Source organism: Sceloporus occidentalis, unplaced genomic scaffold, assembly GCF_023333645.1.
Source record: "Sceloporus occidentalis isolate IW3139 unplaced genomic scaffold, rSceOcc1.0.p SCAF_1, whole genome shotgun sequence".
NCBI classification, from domain to species: domain Eukaryota; kingdom Metazoa; phylum Chordata; class Lepidosauria; order Squamata; family Phrynosomatidae; genus Sceloporus; species Sceloporus occidentalis.
This window is the reverse complement of record NW_028316981.1, coordinates 298,204,773-298,227,251: the sequence shown is the minus strand read 5'-3', so window position 1 is coordinate 298,227,251 and position 22,479 is coordinate 298,204,773. Positions and strand designations below refer to the sequence as shown.

The 22,479-nt window shown below is 41.9% G+C and overlaps 1 protein-coding gene across 4 annotated transcripts; it reads left to right on the top strand.

The window, feature by feature from the left end:
- Positions 1–1,488: 1,488 nt before the first annotated feature.
- LOC149324132 (activated RNA polymerase II transcriptional coactivator p15-like) lies at positions 1,489–21,167 on the top strand. Of its 4 annotated transcripts, none has more exons than XM_089496831.1 (7): positions 1,530–1,596; positions 8,225–8,338; positions 8,469–8,541; positions 9,444–9,464; positions 11,272–11,391; positions 18,030–18,138; positions 20,925–21,167. In XM_089496831.1, the coding sequence occupies exons 3-7, from the start codon at positions 8,470–8,472 to the stop codon at positions 21,002–21,004; spliced, it is 402 nt and encodes a 133-aa protein (XP_089352957.1). In that variant the 5' UTR covers positions 1,530–1,596; positions 8,225–8,338; position 8,469; the 3' UTR covers positions 21,005–21,167. The 4 variants fall into 4 exon arrangements, with proteins under 4 accessions (XP_089352948.1, XP_089352957.1, XP_089352965.1 ...); XM_089496839.1 differs by lacking the exon at positions 8,225–8,338 and adding an exon at positions 2,974–3,075; XM_089496822.1 differs by lacking the exon at positions 8,225–8,338 and having other exon boundaries at positions 1,489–1,596.
- The last annotated feature ends 1,312 nt before the right edge of the window (positions 21,168–22,479 follow it).

Below are 22,479 nucleotides of genomic sequence, written 5' to 3'. Positions count from 1 at the left end.
ACTAATGTGCTTTGCCCTGACTCATAGGAAACAGAAGCAGTTCTCTCCAGCAGACCTCAAACTCTCAAGGTCCCGAGCCATTTACTTTTGTGTATCTTCACTCACTCACTGCTTAAGATGTCTGTTATACAATTTCTTAGACTCCTGAAAGCACCAGATCCTGTTTGATCTCAGAAGCAAAGCACAGTCAGGCTTGCTAAGTACTTCAAAGGGAGATTGCCAGGGAATTTCAGGTGCTGTGGGCCAGTACTGTTCAGGCTATCTGATATACGGAATTGGCAATTTCCTCCGTATGTGTTACAGATCAGCATTATATTTGTACCCATCCACCACAGCTTTTTTCTTTCTTTCCTGGAAACTTGCCAGGGACTGGTGCAGGTAACACTACTCTTGAGTCACATTTGTGTAGGTTATTTTCAGAGGAGGGCAATGACAAACCGCCTCTGAATATTCCTTGCCTAAAACTCCACATAATTCATATTGTTGCTGTGTACCTTTAAGTAGTTTCTGAGAAAAACTGATTTGAATCAAACACATGAGATTTAATAAAAAGTTAGAAACACATGGATAGATTACAAATCATATAAGACTATATAATCATATACTACAATTAGATAACACATATAGTGTGTGTGTGTATGGTTCCTCTTTCTTTCCCTGAAAGAAAGTACACTCTGTTTAATCAAGGTTAAAACAAATAAATGTTGGAGACACAGACAAACGCACTTCAGTACCAACAGGAAGGTGTGCACAAAATGGCTCTATAATACTAGAGAATTCTAGGAACTGTAGTTTTTGTGAATCCATTCAACCTTCTCTGTCAAGAGAGAGCTCTGGTGCCGCCATAAGCTAGTTCCCAGAATTCCCTGGTATTATAGAGCCAGGGCAGTTAAAGTGGTCTCAAACTGGATTACTTCCGCAGTTTGTTAGTATTACTAATACTAGTACTAGTGTATTAGTATTATACAAGCAGCTGTATAATACTATAATACTAGCTCTATAATACTAGGGAATTCTGCGAACTGCAGTTTTGTGAGACCAGCCTTCTCTGTCAGAGAGAGAGAGCGCTCTGTCGCCACAACAAACTCCCAGGATCCCCTAGTGCTGAGCCAGGGGCAGTTAAAGCGGCCTCAACCCGGCTTATCCCCGCAGTGCGCTTTGGACTGCTATTTTGGCAGAAAAGTGACGCAGGGCGCCATTTTGTGCACACCTTTGTCTGTGTGTCCAACGTTTATTTGTTTTAACCTTGATTAAACAAAGTGTACTTTCTTTCATGGAAAAGGGAAACCGTCAGTGTTAAGAAGAAGAAGAAGAAGAAGAGAGAGGGGGAAATAATACACCCTCCATTTATTTATTTATTTATTGAGTGTGATTTCAAAATGAAGCAGAGGAGGAGAGCAACGGTGGCTGCTGCCCCTCCTCTCCCTCAGAGAGAGAGAGAGACAGTGACTGTGTGTGGCAGTCGAGCCGCCCTGCCGTGATTGGTTCGAGCGGGCGCTGACGTCACTTCCTCCGCTCTGGCGGCGCAGGGAGTAAAGGCGAGCAGCAGCCAGAAGGCAAAGCAAGGCAGTGAGGAGAGGAGGCTCTGAGTGGAACGTGAGTAGCGGCGGCTGTTCCCAGCACTTTCCACCCCTCCCTCCTCTGTGTGTGTTTCTCTGAGGGAGGGGGGAAGAGGAGGAGGATAGAACGCTGGCGTCGGCCGCCATTTTGTGGCCCTCGAGGCCCTTCAGGAGGAGTCCTCCTCCTCCTCCTCCTCCTCCTCCTCAGGGACCTCCTCCTCCTCGCCCCAAACAAACAGGAGGGTTCCCCCCTCCATATTGGAGCTCATGCGCCTTTCCCCCAAAAGGATGGGATATAGGGAGAGTAGGGAAGGGGAAGAGGCGGCTCTCAAGGCCAGAGGCTGCCATGTTGGGGAAGGCAGGGGGCAGAGGATTGGAAGCAGGCGACTGCAAGGGAGGGAGAAAATGGCGGCCGGGCGCCGCCCCCTCGGCCTTCTTTTCTCCTCTTAGGATGCTTTACACTCAGAGCTTTTACTTACCCTCCGGAGCTGGAGATTACAGTGTCGAAATAAACTCGAGAGCGAAGGTTGATATTCTAGGTCACGTAGAAATTATCTGTTTTGGAATGTAAACCGTTTGGAAATGGCCCCTAATTTATAATTCTAACCCAAATAAAAGGAAGTGCTTCATAGACAGGTGTTTTTATTTGGGGGGGGGGGCACACAGTGAAACCAAACATATACATAAAAAGATGGCTGGGTGGCTCCCCCATGAGTAGGGTTGCCATAATTGTCCACTTTTACCAGGGACAAAATGTGGAACAAATTCAAGACCAAACTGTAGGACAACTGCAGGACAAAACTCAGCCCCAAATGTAGGACATTGAAGAAAAATGGTGGACCTTAAATGTCCTCCATTTTGAGCTGAGTTTTGTCCTGCAGTTGCCCTACAGTTTGGTCTTGAATTTGTCCTACATTTTGTCCCTGGTAAAAGTGGACAATTATGGCAGCCCTACGCCATGAGGGATAAGGGACATGTATTAAGTGTAATATGTGAATATCCAAGAACATGCAGGGTGTAAATGTTTAATTCAATGTAATCAATGACATGTGATTTCTAGTTTTCCTTGTTCCAAATGCTGCCAAAGGGCCCATACAGACAGGCCAAAATAATGCTACTCCAGGTCACTTTGGAGGTATGCTGTCTAAATGATGCATGTGTCCTAAGAGGCCGGAAGCCATGCCGAAGCCACCTTCCAGTCCTAAGGGCTGGACCACAGCTTTGGCACAGCTTCTGGCCTCTTAAAATGTGTGTGTCATTTAAACAGCATACCTCCAAAGTGACCCTAAGCAGCTTTATTTTGGCCTGTGTACAGGCGCAAAGTTTGGTTCACTTTGAATTTGGGGTGCCAGTAATTTGGATGAATTTCCTACTGGGCACAGCTGCAGCTAAATAAACTCTGCTTCCTTTTCAGCCATGACTCCTGGGTCTATCTGAGGAAAAGAAATCTACAACAATTTCTTTCTTTCCCTGGTGGCATTGGGGTTCTTCCCACAACGCCTTAAGGCAGCCCAAGGTCTCTTTTTCCTCCTTGTTGTTGGCCTAAAACACACTGCAGGAATAATCCAGTTTGAGACTGCTTTAGTTGCCCCTGGCTCACTGCTAGGGAGTCCTGGAAGTTGTAGTTTATTGTGGCCCCACCAAAGCTCTCTTTCTCTGACTGAGAAGGCTACAAGTTTCACAGACCACATTTCCCAGTATTCACTAGTATTATAGAGCCATGGAAGTTTAAAAAGCAGTCTCAAATTGGATTATTCTGCAGTGTGTTTTGGACCATTGTTGTTCACTGCCCTCCGGTGAACATTCAGGGGTGGCTGTTTTAGTAAATACATTCATCCCTCCATATTTGCTGCTTTGATTATTCATGGATTTGATTATTCTCAGATTTGATTAATATGTCCTCTAGGAATGTCTGTGTCCTCCGGTGCAACTCTATGGTCAACGTTAACTAAAAGTTGCACCAGAAGACCTAGAGAGAATACTCTACTAGGCATTTGTAGCTCCTCCAGTGCAGTTCTATGGTCAGTGTCTTTTGGACCTAGAGATTCCTAGAGAGGTGTCCTTTCGGGTAAAAACATGGTGTTTCTCTTATTTGCATTTTTCCATATTCACGGGGGTCTTGTGCCCCTAACCTTAATGAATATGGAGGGACAAGTGTACAAACAAAAAATACCTTGATGAGCCCTTGATTGGCCAACCGAAATGCACAATATACATTTGTCCCTCCATATTCGGTGGGGTTAGGGGCACAGGACTCCTGTGAATGTGGAAAAGCCGCAAATAACAAAAACACTATGTTTTTACCTGAGAGGACACCTTACTAGGAATCTCTAGGTCCCCCAGTGCAATTCTGTGGTCAACAACTGCCAGACCATACAACTGTGCTGGAAAAGCTACAAATGCAGAGTGGAGCATTCTCTCTAGGAATCTCTACATCCTTCAGTGCAACCTTTGGTTAAAGTTGGCCATAGAGTTGTGCTGGAGGACCTAGGTATTCCTAGAGAGAACATATTAATATAATCTGTGAATAATCAAATCTGCAAAAGTCAAAGTCATAAATCTGGAGGGGCGAGCATACAACGAAAATCCACCAGAGATGCCTATATTGGCCAAACGGAGTGCACAATATACTCCCCCCCCCTTCTGTTTGGTTTGTAACATCCTGCCTGCTGAAGATGCCCTCCGATGAGTTCAGTCTCAGCCGGGGGCTCAGGGTCAACTCAGTAACAACAGCAATAGCAAGTATATTTCTGTACCACTTATCAGTGCACTTAGGCACTCTCTAAGCAGTTTACAGTGTGTAAGCTAATTGCCCCCAGCAAGCAGGGTACTCATTTTAGTGACCTAGAAAGGATGCAAGCCTGTTGGTCACTAAAATGAATACCCAGCTCATTGGAGGCATTTAGCTTACAGTTGTAAACTGCTTAGAGACTTAGTATGGCATGAAGCGGTGTATAAATGAAGCTGTTGCTGATGCTATTGCTCGAATGGACCCTGTCTCATGGTGACTCTTTGGATGAGACACCTCCAAGCCCCCCCCCCCATCTCTGTTGCTCTGCATAATTCCTGCAAATTAAGACCTATTACCTCTCTAATTGAGTCTATCCATCTGGCATATGGTTTTCTCCCTCCTAGCGTTAATGTCTTTTCCATCGATTCATAGAGTGGAAGAGACCCCAAGGGCCATCCAGTCCAACCATCTGCCATGCAGGAACTGGCCAACAAAGCACCCCCTGACAGATGGCCATCCAACCTCTGTTTAAAGACCTCCAAAGAAGGAGACTCCACCACTCCATCCTCAATGTGACATCCCTTCAAATATTTAAACAGGGCTAACATATCACCTCTTTACGTCTCTTCTCCAGGCTAAGCATACCCAGCACCCTAAGTCTCTCCTCATTGGGCATGGTTTCTAGACCCTTCACCATTTTAGTCACTCTCCTTTCGTAATGGGATCATAGAGTTGGAAGAGACCCCAGGGGCCATCCAGTCCAACCCCCTGCCATTCAGGAACTTACAACCAAAGTATCCCCGAGAGATGGCCATCCAGGCTCTGTTTAAAGTCCTCCAAAGAAAGAGACTCTACAAAGGAGTGTGTGCCACAGTCGAACAGCTCTCACTGTCAGGCAGTTCTTCCCAGTGTTGAGGTGGAATCTCTTTTCCTGCCTTTGTTTTGTTATGCCTTCTTACGATGTATCCAAAATACAACAGCCTCATCTTGGCTTCCATGGAGATTTCAGGGTTGATCTGACCTATTTGTTTATCTTTGGTCCAAAACACACTGCAGAAAGAATCCAGTTTGAGACTGTTTTAAATGCCTTGGCTCAGTGCTAGGAAATTCTGGGAACTGTAGTTTTCTGAGACATTCAGTCAGAAAAATCAGAGAACTTTAATACCACAATAAACTACAATTTCCAGGATTCCCTAGCACTGAACCAGAGCAATTAAAGTGGTCTCAAACTGAATTATTTCTGCAGTGTGTTTTGTACCTTTTTGGCTGTCCATAGTATTCTCATCACTCCTCTCCAGCACCACATCTCAAATGAATTTATTTTCTTTTTGACCACTTTCCTCACTTCCAGCTCTCACATCCATATGTGGTGATGGGGAATACAATGGCTTGTATGAATCTAACTTCAGTGTTCAATTGTATATCTTTACTCTCTAGGATCTTTTCTAGGTACATGGTGATGAGGAATGCAATGGTTTGGATGATTCTAACTTTGTCTTTCACATCTCCTGCCATTTTTGGTGTAATGGCTCCTGTTTCTTCTCTCCCCCTCCTTCCTGCTTTCCCTATGGTTTTCCTATAGTATCGTGTTCTCTACACATGCTCGCCCTCATGCTCAGGATGTGTGCGTCTCTTGCCCACACCCCTCCCTTCGGTATCTTGCAAGTGGTCTCTCCACTCTGCGTGTTACAGCCCCAGCTCCCTGTCCTATTTTTTGATTCCTGGGTCATCTAATTGTGGCCTTCCAGGTGTAGTTGGACAGTAATCCCATCAGCTCAGTTTCCATCAGGTGGTCAGTGGCTGTCCTTTTGCCAGGCACAGTTCAGCGGCTGGAGGGACGCAGTCCTGTCCAATAGGATAGACTGCCAGCTTGGGTTTTGGTGTGCTGCATGTGACACAAACCTTGGAGTCTTAATGGCACTCCTAGGCAGTAACATGAGCAAAATTTGTTAGGGCAGAGTCAGGCCTATGTTTTTGTTTGCTTTTCCCAATCAGGACTGCTGCCTATTATCACCACTGTCAGGCAGGATTTTATTCTATTAAACTTAATCCTATTTAAAGACATAGCCATGTTAGTCTGGAAAATCAGTATGCAAAGGGATCCTTCTGCATCTTTGAGACTAACTGAAAGAAAGAAGCTGGTAGCATGAGCTTTTGCAGACTTGAGCCTAAACATGCATCTGAAGAAGAAGACTCAAGTATATGAAGGCTTGTGCTATCAGTTTCTTTCTTTCAGTTAGTCTCAAAGGTGCTACAAAATCTCTGTGTACTGTTTAATTCTATTTTTTTTAAATCAGGTCTTAGACCCCATGCATTTCCCAGCAGAGAGGGTCCTGACCTCCTGAATCCTGGGGTTATGCACCTCCCATTAGCTCAGACCATGGCATTGTGAGTTCCTTCCTCTGAAATACAGCCTGCAGCACCTAATGCAGTTTGACTCTCCCTTATCTTAAATGCCTAGGACCAGAATTGTTTTGGACCCTCCCCCCCCCCCCCCCCATTTTGGAATATTTGCATATATATAATGAGATATCTTCAAGATGGGACCTAGGTTTAAACATGAAATTCATTTAAGCTTTGTTTATGGCTTATACACAAAGGCTGAAGATAATGTTGTATACAATATTTTAACATAATTTTGTGTATGAAACAAAGTTTGTATGCTCTGAAGCATGAGAAAGTAAAGCTATCACTATCTCAGCCAACCATGTGGAGTATTTTAGAATTCCAGATAAGAGATACTTTATGTATATTCATTGGCACTCTTCCATCCAAGTTCTAATCAGGACTGATCCTGCATACTTTCCAGAATCATACAGGATCTGGTTCTTTTAGGGTATGTAGGCCTTCCTATGCTCTTTACTACTTTCTTATTTAAAGTACTATAGGCATGTGTTTTACGGGTTTCCCTTTGGTGGCCTGCCGCATGTCCTGTTAATCCACCTGATCTGTGCCTATGATTAATCTGCCTGATCTGTGCTTTCCTTATAGCCATGGGATCTCCCTGCGTTGTTTGCTCAAAGGCTTGTCTTCATCTGCCCCATCTTCACTCCAGTTTCTCTTTTCTTGTGGGTTGATCAATATGTGTTCTTGTAGGTGATTTTGGAGTTTACCAACACTTGGCCATGCTGGCTGGGAATGGTCAAAGTTGAGAGTCCAGCATTTAGATCACAGGCTCTCTTCTTCTTTATCTCATAATTTTCACTCCCTTGCTAAGACTTTTCCACTTACATAATCCAAACCTTTATTCTGTAGAACTGTAAAGCTTATACTTCTATCTTCATCTTTACTTTAATGTAAAGTAAATGTCTCAAGCTATTTGTTTGCACTTTCTGGTTACAGTCCTGAACAAGTCATCTGTCTTTGTTCTAAAGCAAATACATTTTTATTTATTGCACTTTCTTGTTTGTGGCATTGTTCTTGAGGAAACACTCTTAAGGAATCCCATTCCCCAGCTATTTTTCCATGCAAGGATTATTTAATTTAGTCTGCTCTAATCATATTTGTCATAACAATGTGAATTTCAGTGCGGTCAGTCTGTTCTGATACTTAGATATGACTCGAATGGATAAAGGATACAAAATATTGTACAGATGAATTAATATCAGCTACAGTTGTCTGTGTGTGTGAGAGAGAGTGATTTGTGGTCTCATATGTAAAGAGAATATCAAATATGGAAGCTGGTGGTTCTAATGTCAGTGAGGTGGTAAATCTCTTTAGTTGAGACTTAAAAGAAGGTATCCAAGATGCTGAACCTATTTGGATGTGTGGTCTAGTACCCTGTACAGTTCCTTCAAAATATGGGTTGAAACCTGGAGTACATTCACCATGTCACTCACAGTGGAGCCCCCAGCCTCCTTTGCAATTAAGTGGATAGGTAATTAAGAAAATGAAAACTACATAAAGACCAAGTATTCTATGTTTCTCCCCTCAGTCTCTTATTTATTCTGTATCCCTGCTGTCACTTCTCCCTATGTGAGTCTACTGCAAGGATAAATATGGTATCCTGATTACTTTGAAATCCCATTGATCCCAGTGGAACTTCACAGTAAGTGTACTTTGGATGGTAGTGTTGGAAGGGATTCTGTAATGGGTGCATGTTTGAAAATTACAAGGGTACCTTGTTGTAAGAAGTATGTACTGCTTTTTCATTGTATTTTTTCTTTCTTTCTTCATAGAATGCCTAAATCAAAAGAACTCGTGTCTTCAAGCTCATCTGGCAGTGATTCAGACCGTGAGGTTGATACAGGGGTGATTATCTTACTAAATATTTCAGCTTGCCTTTTTCAAGTTGTTCAAGAACACTCACAACATTTTATAACGATTGATGTTATGATGTGCCTTCAAGTCAACTCTGATTTATGATAGCTCTATGACAGGGTTTGCTTGGCAAGATTTATTCTGAGGAAGTTTGTCATTGCCTTCCTTTTAGGCTGAGAGAGTTGCCCAAGGTCACCTAGTGGGTTTCCATGGTGAGTGGGGGTTTGAACCCTTCTCTCCTAGAGTCCTGTTCTGACACTCAAACCACTACACCATGCTTGCTTGTTTGGCATTGGTGCCTAGAATCCACAGGGGAGAAACGGAACCAATCTGGAGAAAGAGGGGAAGGATGCTTCGATACAAATACATCATGTGTGTCTTCATAAAGTAATTAAAACACACTTGCCTTGCTTTTATTGAGCAGAATAAAAGCATTTGCCCAGTACATGTATGTTTTTCTGTAGTGACTCGTGATTCTAATTTTAAGATGTGGGATATGCTTTGGACCACAGTGGATAGTATGACTGGGCTTCTTTAGTTTTCATTATGGCTCTGGTCAAAATCCAAGGTACCTTTTGTATCTCTTTTTTTTTAAAAATAAATTTAGGCATACACATGCATAAAATATAACTTAACAGATGGATGCTTTGCAACAATTGCCTTTAAGGCAGTTAGACTTTAACATTTATTTGCCCCATTACACTAATTTAGCTTCTAGCCAAGTGCATTGTAAACTGTAGCCTAATTCAGAGGCCTCTGTTGTGTTTAGTATTGTTTAGTATTGGTTTAGTATTAGTATCAATACTAGTCCAGTAATAATTCCAAGTTTAAATATATATTAAAATCCAGTTTTTCTAATGCTAACACATTGTTCTATACTCTTTTAATTTCAGCATGTGAATCATCTACTTTCGGTGAGTAAACAGGGTTTCTTCCAAGTTCATTGGCGCATATAGATCCAGTTGATCCCATCTGTGGCAATTCAGAGAGAGTTGTAAATTGGTGCTGACTGTCCTCATATCTATAGACAGAACATGAATGTGATCCAAGTTTGCAAGGTTAAAAAATGACACAAAACCCCTCACAAAACTTTGAACAGAATAGATACAGTTTAAAATATCTAAAATCATTTAAAAACATGATTGTTAATTTAAAAATGCAGCATTAAAAATAATGCTGAAATGAAAAATACAAGTGGATTTCTAGCTGGTAATGTTTCAAAAACAAACAAACAAGCTTCATTTATATACAGCTTCATACCACCTAAGCAGTTTACAACTGTAAGCTAATTTGCCCCCAACAATCTGGGTACTCATTTTAGAGGCCTCGGAAGGATGAGTCGAGCTTGAGCCCTTTTGCTGGTCTTGAACTCACAACCTAATGGTTTTGAGTGAGTGGCTGCAGTACAGGCATTTAACCACTGCACCACCAGGGCTCCTTAGTTTCAGGTAACTAAGTCATGGTTTAGTAGACATGCATGAACAGAAAGAAGCCTGAGTGAAGCCCTCTGCTCACAGATATGCATTACTTTGGGCCAAAGCAGACAGCCCAGTAGAAGTGGCCTCCGGCTGCGATTGCACTGCGACTGCATGGCCCACTTCCAAAGCAGCCTACCACCTCAGTCCCAAGCTGTGCCAGCCAGGAGTCAATCCAAATCAAGTCCAGCTTTCAGCCCTGGAGTGTGTCCTTGCTGCGGCTTCCAGCTGCTTTGGTGGGGTGTGTAATGTAAACACCATTCCCTTAAAGTGACTAGAAGCCACTTTCTTTAGCTCATGCGTTTTGGGCCTTTCCCTCTTCTCTGCAGTCAGGTGAAGGAATAAACAGCACTCCATTTCACTTCAGCTGATTTTTGGTTTGTTGTTTTGTATGAAGGATTAAAAAGAGGAGCAATATCTGCTGCCAGATGAAATGAACTTAGTAAATATTTGAAAATAGCTGACATGTTTGGGAAATACATTTTCTTTGCCTCAAGAAGCTAAAACTATGAAAGATAGAGCCATATCTACAGTCATAAAAACTGATTCTTTTGAGTACAGTGGAGCCTCGGGTTACGAAAATAATTCGTTCCGCGGCCGCTTTCGTAACCCGAACGGCTTTCGCAAGCCGAATCCCCATAGCCGCTAATGGGGAAAAGCCGCGATTTGGTGTAAAATCGCGGCAAAAAGCACCAAAAGTTTTTTCGGGACCCGAAAAAACGTTCGTAACCCGGAACAATTATTTCCAATTGGATTTTTTCGGGTCCCGAAAAATTCGTAACCCGGGTATTTCGTATCCCGAGGTTCCACTGTATAGGGGCGAACAGACAAGCCAAAATAAAGCATCTTTGGGCCACTTTGGAGGTATGCTGTTTAAATGATGCATGTGTCGTAAGAGACTGGAGGCTGTGCCAAAGCCATGGCACAGCTTCTGGACTCTTAAAATGTGTGTGTCATTTAAATAGCATTACCTTCAGAGTGGCCCGAAGCAGCTTTATTTTGGCCTATCTGTGCAGGCTCTATAGTTACCACAGTGTTGGGCTGGAAGCGGTGTCTGGCCACAGTTTCCTACCCATTTGCTTTGCCCCTTGGTAAGAATAAATAGATTGGTGGCATCTGAATATACTTTATTCCCATATGGAATGGAAGTCTTGTGGAGAGAATGAGTGATTTGATTTTGTAACAGCAACTTTTCCAATAAGTACTTAATTTATCTTGCTTTTTAAAATGTTTTTTAAATATTAAGGAAAAAAGGAAAAAACAGGCAGCACCAGAAAAACCTGGAAAGAAACAGAAGACTGGTGAAAGTTCCAAAGGTGCAGCTTCCTCTAAGCAAAGTAGCAACAGAGATGAGAACATGTTTCAGGTAACTGATGACTCCTGTGTTGGAGGGTTGGAATGTTTCTGTAATGCACTGTGGTATTGTAAATTTCAAGTACAAAATATCATTGTACAGCACAGTATCATCTTTGAGAAAAGAAATAAATCCATTGTGTTCTTATATTATGAGGATGTAATTGCTAGGATTCTTATAATTAATTTGAAAGCATCTGGACTATTTGATCTAAAATTTAGTTGTAACTTTCCTTAATACATCACTATGGCGTTTAAGAGAATGAAAAGATTTTGAGCTCCAACCGTTTTTAATTATTGCAAAAACAATTTCTTCACTAACTCATCAATATTAAGAATCAATAACACAAACTGTAATGATGTAAAACTTTATAGAGAGAATATGGGTGTAATCATGCTATGTGTAAAGCTAGTGACTAGTCATAGTATATAGGTCCAGAAGGAATTTTAGCTGCTCAAACAACTACATTCATGTTAGTGGCATTTCATTTTGAGAGCTACCGAACCAGATGATTGGAGTAATTCATTTGGATAAGTCTGACACAGGTATGCAAAATCATTTTAGTTCACATGTGAATGAAGTGTGAATTACAAGGAATTGGGCCTACATGTTCCTACAAAGCAAAATTACAGTAGCCTCTCCATTTTTGCGGGGGATCTGTTACGGATCCTCCCATGATAATGGAAAATTGCCGGTATTCAATCTCCATTGGCTTTAATGGCAGTGTGCAGCCCATTTTGTCCCCCTCTGTTTGTTGCCCACAAACGGACAAGGGACAAAGATTCAAAGTTTGCAAAAACAGGGGCGATTGTAAATTGAAGTGTTGTCTAGAAAGTAGTGTTAAGGAGGGAGGGAGGGAGCCATCAGGCAGACCAGCAACATCTTGGACTGCCTGAAGGAAGAGGCCCCTCCCTCCTCAACTGTCATCTCGGCCTCAGAGGGAGCCATCAGGCAGACCCAGCAACATCGAGGACTGCCTGAAGGAAGAGGCCCCTCCCTCCTCAACTGTCATCTCGGCCTCAGAGGGAGCCATCAGGCAGACCAGCAACATCAGGGACTGCCTGAAGGAAGAGGCCCCTCCCTCCTCAACTGTCATCTCGGCCTCAGAGGGAGCCATCAGGCAGACCCAGCAACATCGAGGACTGCCTGAAGGAAGAGGCCCCTCCCTCCTCAACTGTCATCTCGGCCTCAGAGGGAGCCATCAGGCAGACCCAGCAACATCGGGGACTGCCTGAAGGAAGAGGCCCCTCCCTCCTCAACTGTCATCTCGGCCTCAGAGGGAGCCATCAGGCAGACCCAGCAACATCGGGGACTGCCTGAAGGAAGAGGCCCCTCCCTCCTCAACTGTCATCTCGGCCTCAGAGGGAGCCATCAGGCAGACCCAGCAACATCGGGGACTGCCTGAAGGAAGAGGCCCCTCCCTCCTCAACTGTCATCTCGGCCTCAGAGGGAGCCAGCAGGCAGACCAGCAACATCTTGGACTGCCTGAAGGATGAGACTTCTCCCTCCTTTAACTGTATTTTTATTGTATTAACGATTTTACTGTACACCGCTATGATCATCGCGGAATAGCGGTCTATAAATAAAACATATTATTATTATTAAGAAATCTTCAGTTGACTAAATATTGTTCTTTAATGTTATTTCTAGCTGGTGCCAAGCAGGGTGAAAATTATCACAACCCTGATTGTGACTGAGATATGTGTGATAGCTTCTTTACTTCTGTTAGTATCAGGTGTGTGAGTGAAGGGTTGAAGAGTGTTCTAAGTAAGATTCTTAACTATGTGACATTAGGGCCAGTATAGACTGGCATGAAAAGCTCATGAGCCCCATGATACCCGGAAGCCAGCTTCATGCCATGCAGGTGCCTGTGTGGCAGCCGGATTCCAGGTGCTCGGCAGCGCGGTGTTCAGATGTCACTCACTGACAGAGCGCTATAAAGCGGCAAAGCGGGGAAAGACAGATTTTTGCATGCGCAAAAAGGAGCAGCATTTTGCTACTTCTTTTTGTGCCTGCAAAAAGGCAGATTGGGGTCGTGGTATGCAGTTGCCACAGCCCCAATCCGGCTTTGTCAGGGGCTGCTTCAAGCCACCCCTTCATGGCAGTCTTCTCCGCCCCCTAGACTCTATAAAAGAGAATTTTGTAATTAGCTGTTTCATTATCAGTACTTGTATTACTTCAAACAGTTAATTGGTATGTGAAATAATATTTAAGAGAATGAGATACAAAGTTCTTTGTTGAAAGTTTGGCTCAACTTTGAGTGAAGTGGGGACCTTAATAAAATTACTATCTGGTTCAGTTGCCGTCTGTGAGTAAATCCTAGCCTAGATTTCTGTGTTGTAAGGATTCCAGAGATAATGTTTAATGTTGTACAGCAACATGAATTATTTTTATCCATACTTCAAAGTTTTTGGAGGAGGTGTTTTTTTAATGATGCTGATGCTATGGTGTAAATATGCCCTGTGTATTTTACTATTACTGTCATCAGGTTTACTTTCATGTGTATACTCTTGAAGAAGAAAGTAACTGGAGATTTAAAAGGTGCCAGTAAGGATGACAAAAAAGAAGCAGAGTTGGAAGCAACTCTGGGCGATTCTGAGCTGGACATAGGAAGCTTTACATATGTGCAAAAAAGAGTATCCTCCAGATATTTTTATGGTAATCATTGGAGGAATAGATTTGGGGTGGAGGAAGTTGCTACATTTAGGAAAGAATTCATTTTAAAAAATAATGACCAGGGTGAGCGTTTGAGCTAGTGTAAATGTTTGTGAAGATTTCAAAAATCTCTACACTGAAGACATTAAAAAGCTGTGAAGTGTTGTTTCAAATGTTAGCTCATATGCTTTATAAAGCATATGAGCTAACATTTAAAACAACACATCACAGCTTTTTAATGTCTTCAGTGTAGAGATTTTTGAAATCTTGACTGTCTGACACAGGAGCAGGTTAAGGGATGTTGCAGGAACAGCGTGCAGCAAACCCACCACTCTAGAAAGGGCAGTTGTACTTTTTCTTTGATTATTGGGGACAAGGTTTGGAGGATTGAGGGGCTTAAAGGTCCCAAAAAGTGATTGGGGCACATATTCTTTGCCCCTGTGTTCCATTGTTACCTTTAATTGTATTTGTGTGATTTGTACTCTTAGCAGTCTGGCTGTTAGAGGAGGCACTAGTTCTTACCTTTTCCGGCAAGAGTGTACTGTTAAGCCTGCAGTTTCTTGTGTTAATTATTTCAGAATGTTTGTTCTCTTGCTGGTGCTTCCTGAACACTAATTTGTGAACTAAACACATCATGGTTTCATGTCCCCAAATTAAAGGTAGCCTGATTTTAGCATGAGCTGCTTCTCTTTTCACTTTGATCTTAACCCTCTTGCTTTGTAACTGCTTAAATACTTGTAGTCTGAATTCCATGCTCCAGCAGTGCACCTGAATAAATGGACTGAAATGCTAGAGACAGGCCCTAACACATAGTTTAGCAAGTAAAACAGCAATATGCATAATGGAAGTGGAATTGAGGAAGAAAAGAGGAGAGAGTTTAGTTCTTCAGAAGTTCCACAGATCAGTTCTTCTGTTGCCCATAGATGAAGTCCAGACTGAGATTCTTATGCTATTAGTCCAGGGTGCCATTCCCATGGTATTCGTCTTGCTTGAATACTATTTAATTCCTCTTGCACACTCACCTAAATATTTATATCACAATATCTCACAGAAGTGTACCAGGAATATCAATGTAGCATGGTAACGAATAACTGAAAGAGTCTAAAAACATGTTAAACAGTTTAACAGTATAAAACATTTTAAAATCAGATATCTGTACAGATATAGACAACATTTGTTTAAGCATGGTCTGGGAATAAAACTACCACTTTTGTTACGGGGAGGGGATTCACCATCTAGGATGGCACAGTAGAGGAGACTTTCTCCAGTATCATCACATAATGCATTGATTCTGCTGGCTGGACACAGGAAAGAACCTCTCTAGAACACCATAATCCTCAGGCAAGCCCATATGTAGGGATATACAATCCTTCAGATGTTAGGCTATTTAGAAATTTAAATGTCATAATCAGCACCTGGAATACAGGCTGAAAACATATTAATAGCCAGTGCAGTTTGTTTTGAAACAGTGTTACATAGTTTCTGTGATATGTTATCCCCGGTAATCTAACTGCTGCCTGCTGTACTAGCTGCAGCTTCCATGTTTTTGTCAAGGCCAGAGCCAGTGCTGTTTGGGTATTGGACTACAACTCTGGGGACCAGGATTGGATTCCCAGCTCAGCCATGAGCAAGTCACATGCTCTCAACCTCAGGGGAAGACAATGGCAACCCCTCTCTAAACAAATCCTGCCAAACAAACCCCACAACAAGTTCACTTTAGGGTTGCCATAAGTCAGAAACAACCTGAAGGCACACAGCAACAAACAAAAGCATTAGACAGAGTACACTGCATTAGTGTAATTGGGAGATTGCCAGCACATGAACTGTTATAACCAGGTCAGTCCTCTCCAGGTAGGATTCCCATAATTCTCTACTAAAAACCGGGACAAAATGTAGGACAAAATTTAGACCAAAATATAGGACAATTGTAGGATACAATTTAGGCCAAAATGCAGGACATTTTCCTTAAATGTCCTACATTTTGGCCTAAATTTTATCCTACAATTGTCCTATATTTTGGTGTAAATTTTGTCCTACATTTTGTCCTGGTTTTTAGTAGAGAATTATGGCAACTTTATCTCCAGGAAAGGCTGCCCTTTGTCAATGGATGATTCCAGAGTGTTCTTTCTTTTACAGTTCTTAGTGCTATTTCTGGCAGTGAGGAGGGAAGCTTATGCCAACTGCTCCTTTTCTGACAAATGGAGGGCCTAGGTCAGGGGTAGGCAACCTTTTTGAGCCAGGGGCCGGGTTGCTGTCCCTCAGACAACTCGGGGGGCTGAAGCAAAATAATAATAATAATGATGATGATGATAATAATAAATTTTTAAAATTTAAATAAATAAATAAACCGGAACAAATGTAGGACAAAATTTTCAAATGGAGGACACTTTTTATTAAAAATGGAGGACACGTGAAAAAATTGCTGATTTTTTAAAAAAATGTTAATATAAGTGCATGTTTCTGAGGCTTCTATAGACAATTGCCCCCCCTTGCCCGCTGCTTGCCCCCGCTTGCTCCTCCTTGCCCGCCAGTTCTGGAGATCCGGGATCGATTCCCAGGTCAGCCATGGAAACCCATTGAGTGACTTTGGGCAAGTCACACTCTCTCAGCCTCAGGCAATGACAAACCTCCTTTGCACCAACCTTGCCAACAAAACCCCAGGAAAGGCTTGCCATAAGTCAGAAACAACTTGAAGGCACAGAACAGCAACAACAACAACAAGCTCCATGCAAGACCTAACCTGCATCTGCACTGGAGAAATAAGCTGGTTTGGCACCACTTTCACTGCCATGGCTGAATGCTATGGAATTCTGAAAAGTGTATCAAACTTCTGGTATCAAACTGGGTTATTCCCCCAGTGTGGATGCTTCCTAAGACTCTTCTATACCCAAGGACTCCATCTCTCTACACTTCCCAGAACCCCACAGCCATGGCAGTGAAAGTGGTATCAAACCGGGTTATTCCCCCAGTATGGATGCAGCCTGCAGCCTAAGCCTCCTCTAGGAAACCCAAGGACTCCATCTTCTTCCTCCTCCCCTTGCTTTGGCGTTTTGCACACAAAGCACCCACGCCTGTTGTGGCTGCAGACCCGGAGGCGAGGTTACCTTCTCCAAAGGCGGGAGGAGGTGAGAGCCTCTGCGGCCAAAGCCTTCCAGTCGAGGCCAGGGCTGGAGATGAGGCCTCTTGGCCCCGTGCGAGAGGCCTTCCCCAGCGAGGCCTCGGGACCGGCCCCAGCACGGACCTGCTGCCGATAGCCGCAGGCGCGGGGCCTTTGGCGGGGTCAAAGGCCACTCGCGCAAGAGGCCAAAGGACCCGTGCCTGCGGCAATCGGCGGCAGGTCCGTGCTGGGGCTCCTGGCCCTAGGTGGTGACACCCTTGGCTGGAGGTTATTCCTAAAATGATAACAGGGCATCTCCTTATTGGCCATAGGTTCTTGGCAAAAGCAGAAATCATGGTTTTTGTTTAGGAGGTCACAGTTGGTTGCTAAAACTGGGGAATACTGCCTACTTCGCAAGTTGATTTTTTAAAATAAAAAACATCACCTTTTATCATTAATGTTTGTGCTCTGGCTAATGTAACTATACCCAGAATTTGCCAAACTTGATATCACTTCTGGTTAAATATGACACTGCATTTGCATTTCTGAAATTGGAGGCTGGGATGATGGGTTCTATATTGGTCCTTTGAGGACTACTCAGATTCTTCTTGTTTATGCTTTTATATTTCTTGGTAGAATTTCTACAAAAAAAAGAAAAACAGGTTTCTGAAAATTGCCAGCAATACTGTTGGGAAATACTTCTTCCAAGGAAATAATTCTTACAGAATTCTTGTACCTCTGGGCTGTTGTTGCTTAGTATTTATGAGAGTAAGATGTACTTGTTTCTGTGATCTTTGGAATAAGCAAAATTTAGTGCTGTATCATATGATTCCTTAAAGGTGTTTGAAGAATTTTATTACATGTGTACTAACAATTACATTCTGAAATTTATTGGCAGATTGGTAAAATGAGGTATGTCAGTGTTCGTGATTTTAAAGGTAAAGTCCTAATCGATATTAGAGAATACTGGATGGATCAAGAAGGTGAAATGAAACCAGGCAGAAAAGGTAATTTTACATTATTTTGGATGACCATTTAAAGTTCTAGGTGGTATTTTATCCATAATATCTGGGTGTGAGGTAGATACCCTAAATATAAGGCAGGAGCGGGCAAATTGGGGCGCTCTGATTGTTGATGGATTATAAGTCTCAATTTTCTGTACAATTGCCATGTTGGATAGGACTAATGGGACTTGCAGTCCAACAATTGGAAGGCCATACTTTTCCACCCCTGACATAAGGCATGTTTACTAGATGAGGAAAGGTGATACGAATCCTGCTCCATTGTAATAGTTGGCTGGCGTTCTCGTGGCAGGTATCTCTTCTCTCACAGCTGTAACACAAAGCCTCCTGGTGTGCTTATCTAGCGCACTCGGCCAGACAGGAATAAAGTGAGGTGGTAGAATAAACTATACCACTTCATGTACCAGGTATGAAATAATAATTGATTGTGTTTCTATATTGAAAACACCCCGAGTGTAGAAATTATTGTACTAAAGTGAATATTTTATCCTAAATTCTAGTTTTTATTTGCAAGTGGTATTTTACACATGTGTCATTTTCAACAACAAAATGCAGGCTACATGGTTTAACAGGCTACATGGTATAGTAGATTTTCTTACTTTACACTGGTACTTTTGTGCACTTGGCCAGACATAACAAGAAATACCTTCCAAAATCCCCGTTTCGACACAACCTTACAGGCATAGAAAACTCCCGCTTCACATCTGGTTACCCTGATTTTAACCTGCTTGAATTAACTGACCAGCATGGTTTTTCCCTTTTTTCTTTGTATTTGGTATGTCTAGTCTTGAATAATGATATGGAAAGGTTGGTCATAGGCTTATTTTGGAGATCACTGATTCTAAGGTCTTACTCAGATTTGCAGTTGAGGAATTTTGCAAGGAGATTGTACATTCTCTATTTCTGTCTCTTCATTTTCACACACAGTCTTTATCTTCACCCACTGGATTTGATTTTACATCCTACCCAAATTCTCAGAGTAATTCTGAAGTGCACTCAGTTTCTTTTCACCTGGGTAATAATAAACATAAACTTGAAAGGATGAGATGATGACAAACAAACAAAATTGCAAGCAGATCTCTAAACTTTATGTCTGAGCAGGGGTTCACTTGATCTCTGTACTTCTGGCAACACTTTCCAGAACACAAAACCATCTCATTATAGCATGCATAGTGGCCCAATAAAGTGAGAAGGTTTCTTTGTACTGTCTATCATATATGTCCTTCCAAGTCATGCTGTTGTATTGCTTGTGTAGTTTCCACTGGGAGTGCAGGAAGTATTGTCCCAGAAAAGAACAGACTTATAGGTAACTGCAGCAATTTGGATTGTACTATCCATACTAGCCTCACTGATTCTTGCGTCTGTTGTTTGGATGATATGCTGGAATTGGTACAGTCCCTGCACAATAAATTCTACCAATTTTAAAGCCTTTAAAGTTCAGATGTGTTTTTCCTCTCACCTGCTGTGGAAGGTAATATTCAGGTACTTCAAAGTGGGCTGGGAAATGCCAGTGTTAGTAAAAGATAAATCTGAGCGAATGAGTGAGCCTTGTATAGTGGCTCTGCCAGCTTTAGCATCACTAAGTCATGTCTTCTGTAGCAAACAGATATTAATTTAAGTATTATGTGTATTTTGTATTTAAAGAAATCTGTATCATGGTAACATGAATTCTGCTTCAAGAAAAAGTAAATGCATGGCCTGTAAATAGCACAGTTGATACACACTTAACCTAGGTCATACATAATATTGCTAGATTTTGGAAGGATTGAACAGACACATAGATGTAATTTAAGCTCTAATTTCGGACCCCAGAAAGTTGGATTCCACTTGTCTCCTATCCCAATTCTGCAGAAGTAATAACTTTAAGTTTTCTTGTCCTTAAGTCAGCATCCTTTTGCAGTTGGCCCTTTGTATCCACTAGGCTTTGGTTCCAAGACCCATCGTGGATACCAAAACCACTGGATGCTCAAGTCCCATTAAATACAGTGACATAATAAAATGGTGTCCCTTACATAAAATGGCAAAATCAATGTTTGCTTTTTGGAATTTATATACAGTGTGCCTGTGCTGTATGCGGGCTCGCCATATGCAGACTTGAGGTCATGTGGACGGCAACCCCTAATACAATTATTGGGGTGCCTGCTCGTGGCGCGTGCCATGGTGTGCGTCATGTGGGCACACCCCATTCACATGAATGTGGCTTGAGTATATGCACGATTTGCCTTATGTGAGGGGTTCCAAAACAGATCCCCTGCATAAGGCAAGGGTGGACTGTATTTTTAAAAATATTTTTAAGCCATTAATGCTTGAATTTGTGGATAAGGATTCAGTGGAAATGGAGGGCTGACTGTATTATAAAGATTGTAGCCTTCAAATGGACTCTGTAGCTTACAGTACCATTATTAGTCACCAGGTGACAGATTTTGCTTTGCCTTGAGATAAGCAGGAGCAAAGCCAGGAATACTCATTTCTTCAGTGGGCCTTTAGGTACCTCCATTTAGTTCTTTCCTCTTCAAGGCACCTGGATAATTCAAAAAGTAAAGAGAAAGATTGAGCTGTTGCTTGGTAAGGGTTGAGGAAGAATGCAAGTAGAGGCTGAAGGGTATCGGGAGGAACTGATGAGAGGAAGGCTATGGAGAGAGATGAGATAGAAAAGGAAGAAGAGAGTGACTATCTAGGGCAGGGTAGACTGACCTGGTATGTGTGTGTGTATTTCTGAACCTTGTGAATCAGGGCACTTCTGCTAGTCTATATCTTTTGGTTTATTTCAGGTATCTCTCTAAATCCAGAACAGTGGAGCCAGCTGAAGGAACAGATTACTGATATTGATGAAGCAGTAAGAAAACTGTAGATGAGCCATGGAGAAATTCTGTTATAGGTTTAAGTAGTGTTTATACATCAGCATTCATTTTCTAAACTTATTTGTTTTCCAAGCTATTGTATATTTGGATTGCAAAACAATTTGTAAGATGAACGCTTTTTTTAATGTGCATTAAAAGTGTATTCTGAGTGAAGTTATGAATGTGTATACTTTTATTAAACAGGTGTTATATTCTCACATCAAGGTGTAAAATAAAAACACATTCAATGAATAATCTTGAGTAAGATATAATTGTTGGTGACTGCCTTGAATGAAAAATGTTGTAACATGAAATAAGCTTCTGGTTTACTTTGACAGCTTGATACTTATTTTATCAATATCAATACTTATTTTATCAAATATCCAAACATCATAAATATGCTGGCTTTTATTTTCCACTAGACATGGTAGCATCAGGGACCCACAGGTTGATTTGGGAATAGGAGATGACACTAAGTAGATTTGAGCAATATTCTGAATGGGAGCCCTCTAAGAGTAGAATATCTTCCTCATTCTTCACCACAATCAACTGTGTTGTAGCACTGTTTTGCATGAATATATCATTCAAAGTGTAAGAGTCAGCGTGGTGTGATTTGAGTGTTGGACTATGACTCTCGAGAACAGGGTTTGAGTCTCAACTTAGTCATGGAAACCCACTTGGTCACTTTGGGCAAGTCGCTCCCTCAACCTTGGAGGAAACCCAAGGCAAAAAACCCAAAAAACCTTTGAACATAACTTGGCACGAGAAACCTGCAATAGGTTCACCTTAGGGTTGCCATAGAAATGTATTGAAGGCACACAACAATAACAAAATATTGAAATTATAATATATCATTGAGATCTTTCCTACAGAAGCATGTGGCTTCACTGCTTTTGAATACCTTTCAAGATCTTATAATGCTTTTGCTACTTGATTACAGTTACTGGTACTCAAAATATACATTGTGTGCTATTTGTAAATAGATCACATATGAAAAGAGCAGGAAGTGGCTATGCAAAGATGGAAACATGGATATTCCTGTTTTGTGAAATATTAAAGGGAAGGAAATTTGTTTTGAACTACTTTGGACTTTGAGATGAATGATGATTATGATTGGATTTCTCAATGGTTAGGCTCTTTATAGTTTTTAAACATTCACTATATTAGTTTAGGAGAAATGCCAGCAGACTGGAGGAGGGCAAACGTCCCCATCTTCAAAAAGGGGATTCCAACAATTATCGTCCAGTTAGTCTGACATCAAAGATCCTAGAGCAGATAATTAAACAGAGAGTCTGTGAACATAGCTGTAAAGCAATGCTATAATCAGAGATCTGCCATTGGTCTTTCTGTGTTGAGCAGGATAAAGCCAAAATGAAAACGTGAAAAGCTGAAACAAATCAGTTTAATAAAAAATGAAACAAATGACCATAGTGATGTCTGTATAATTTCAATATTTCAGTTTTAACATTCACATCTTCCTCCTACA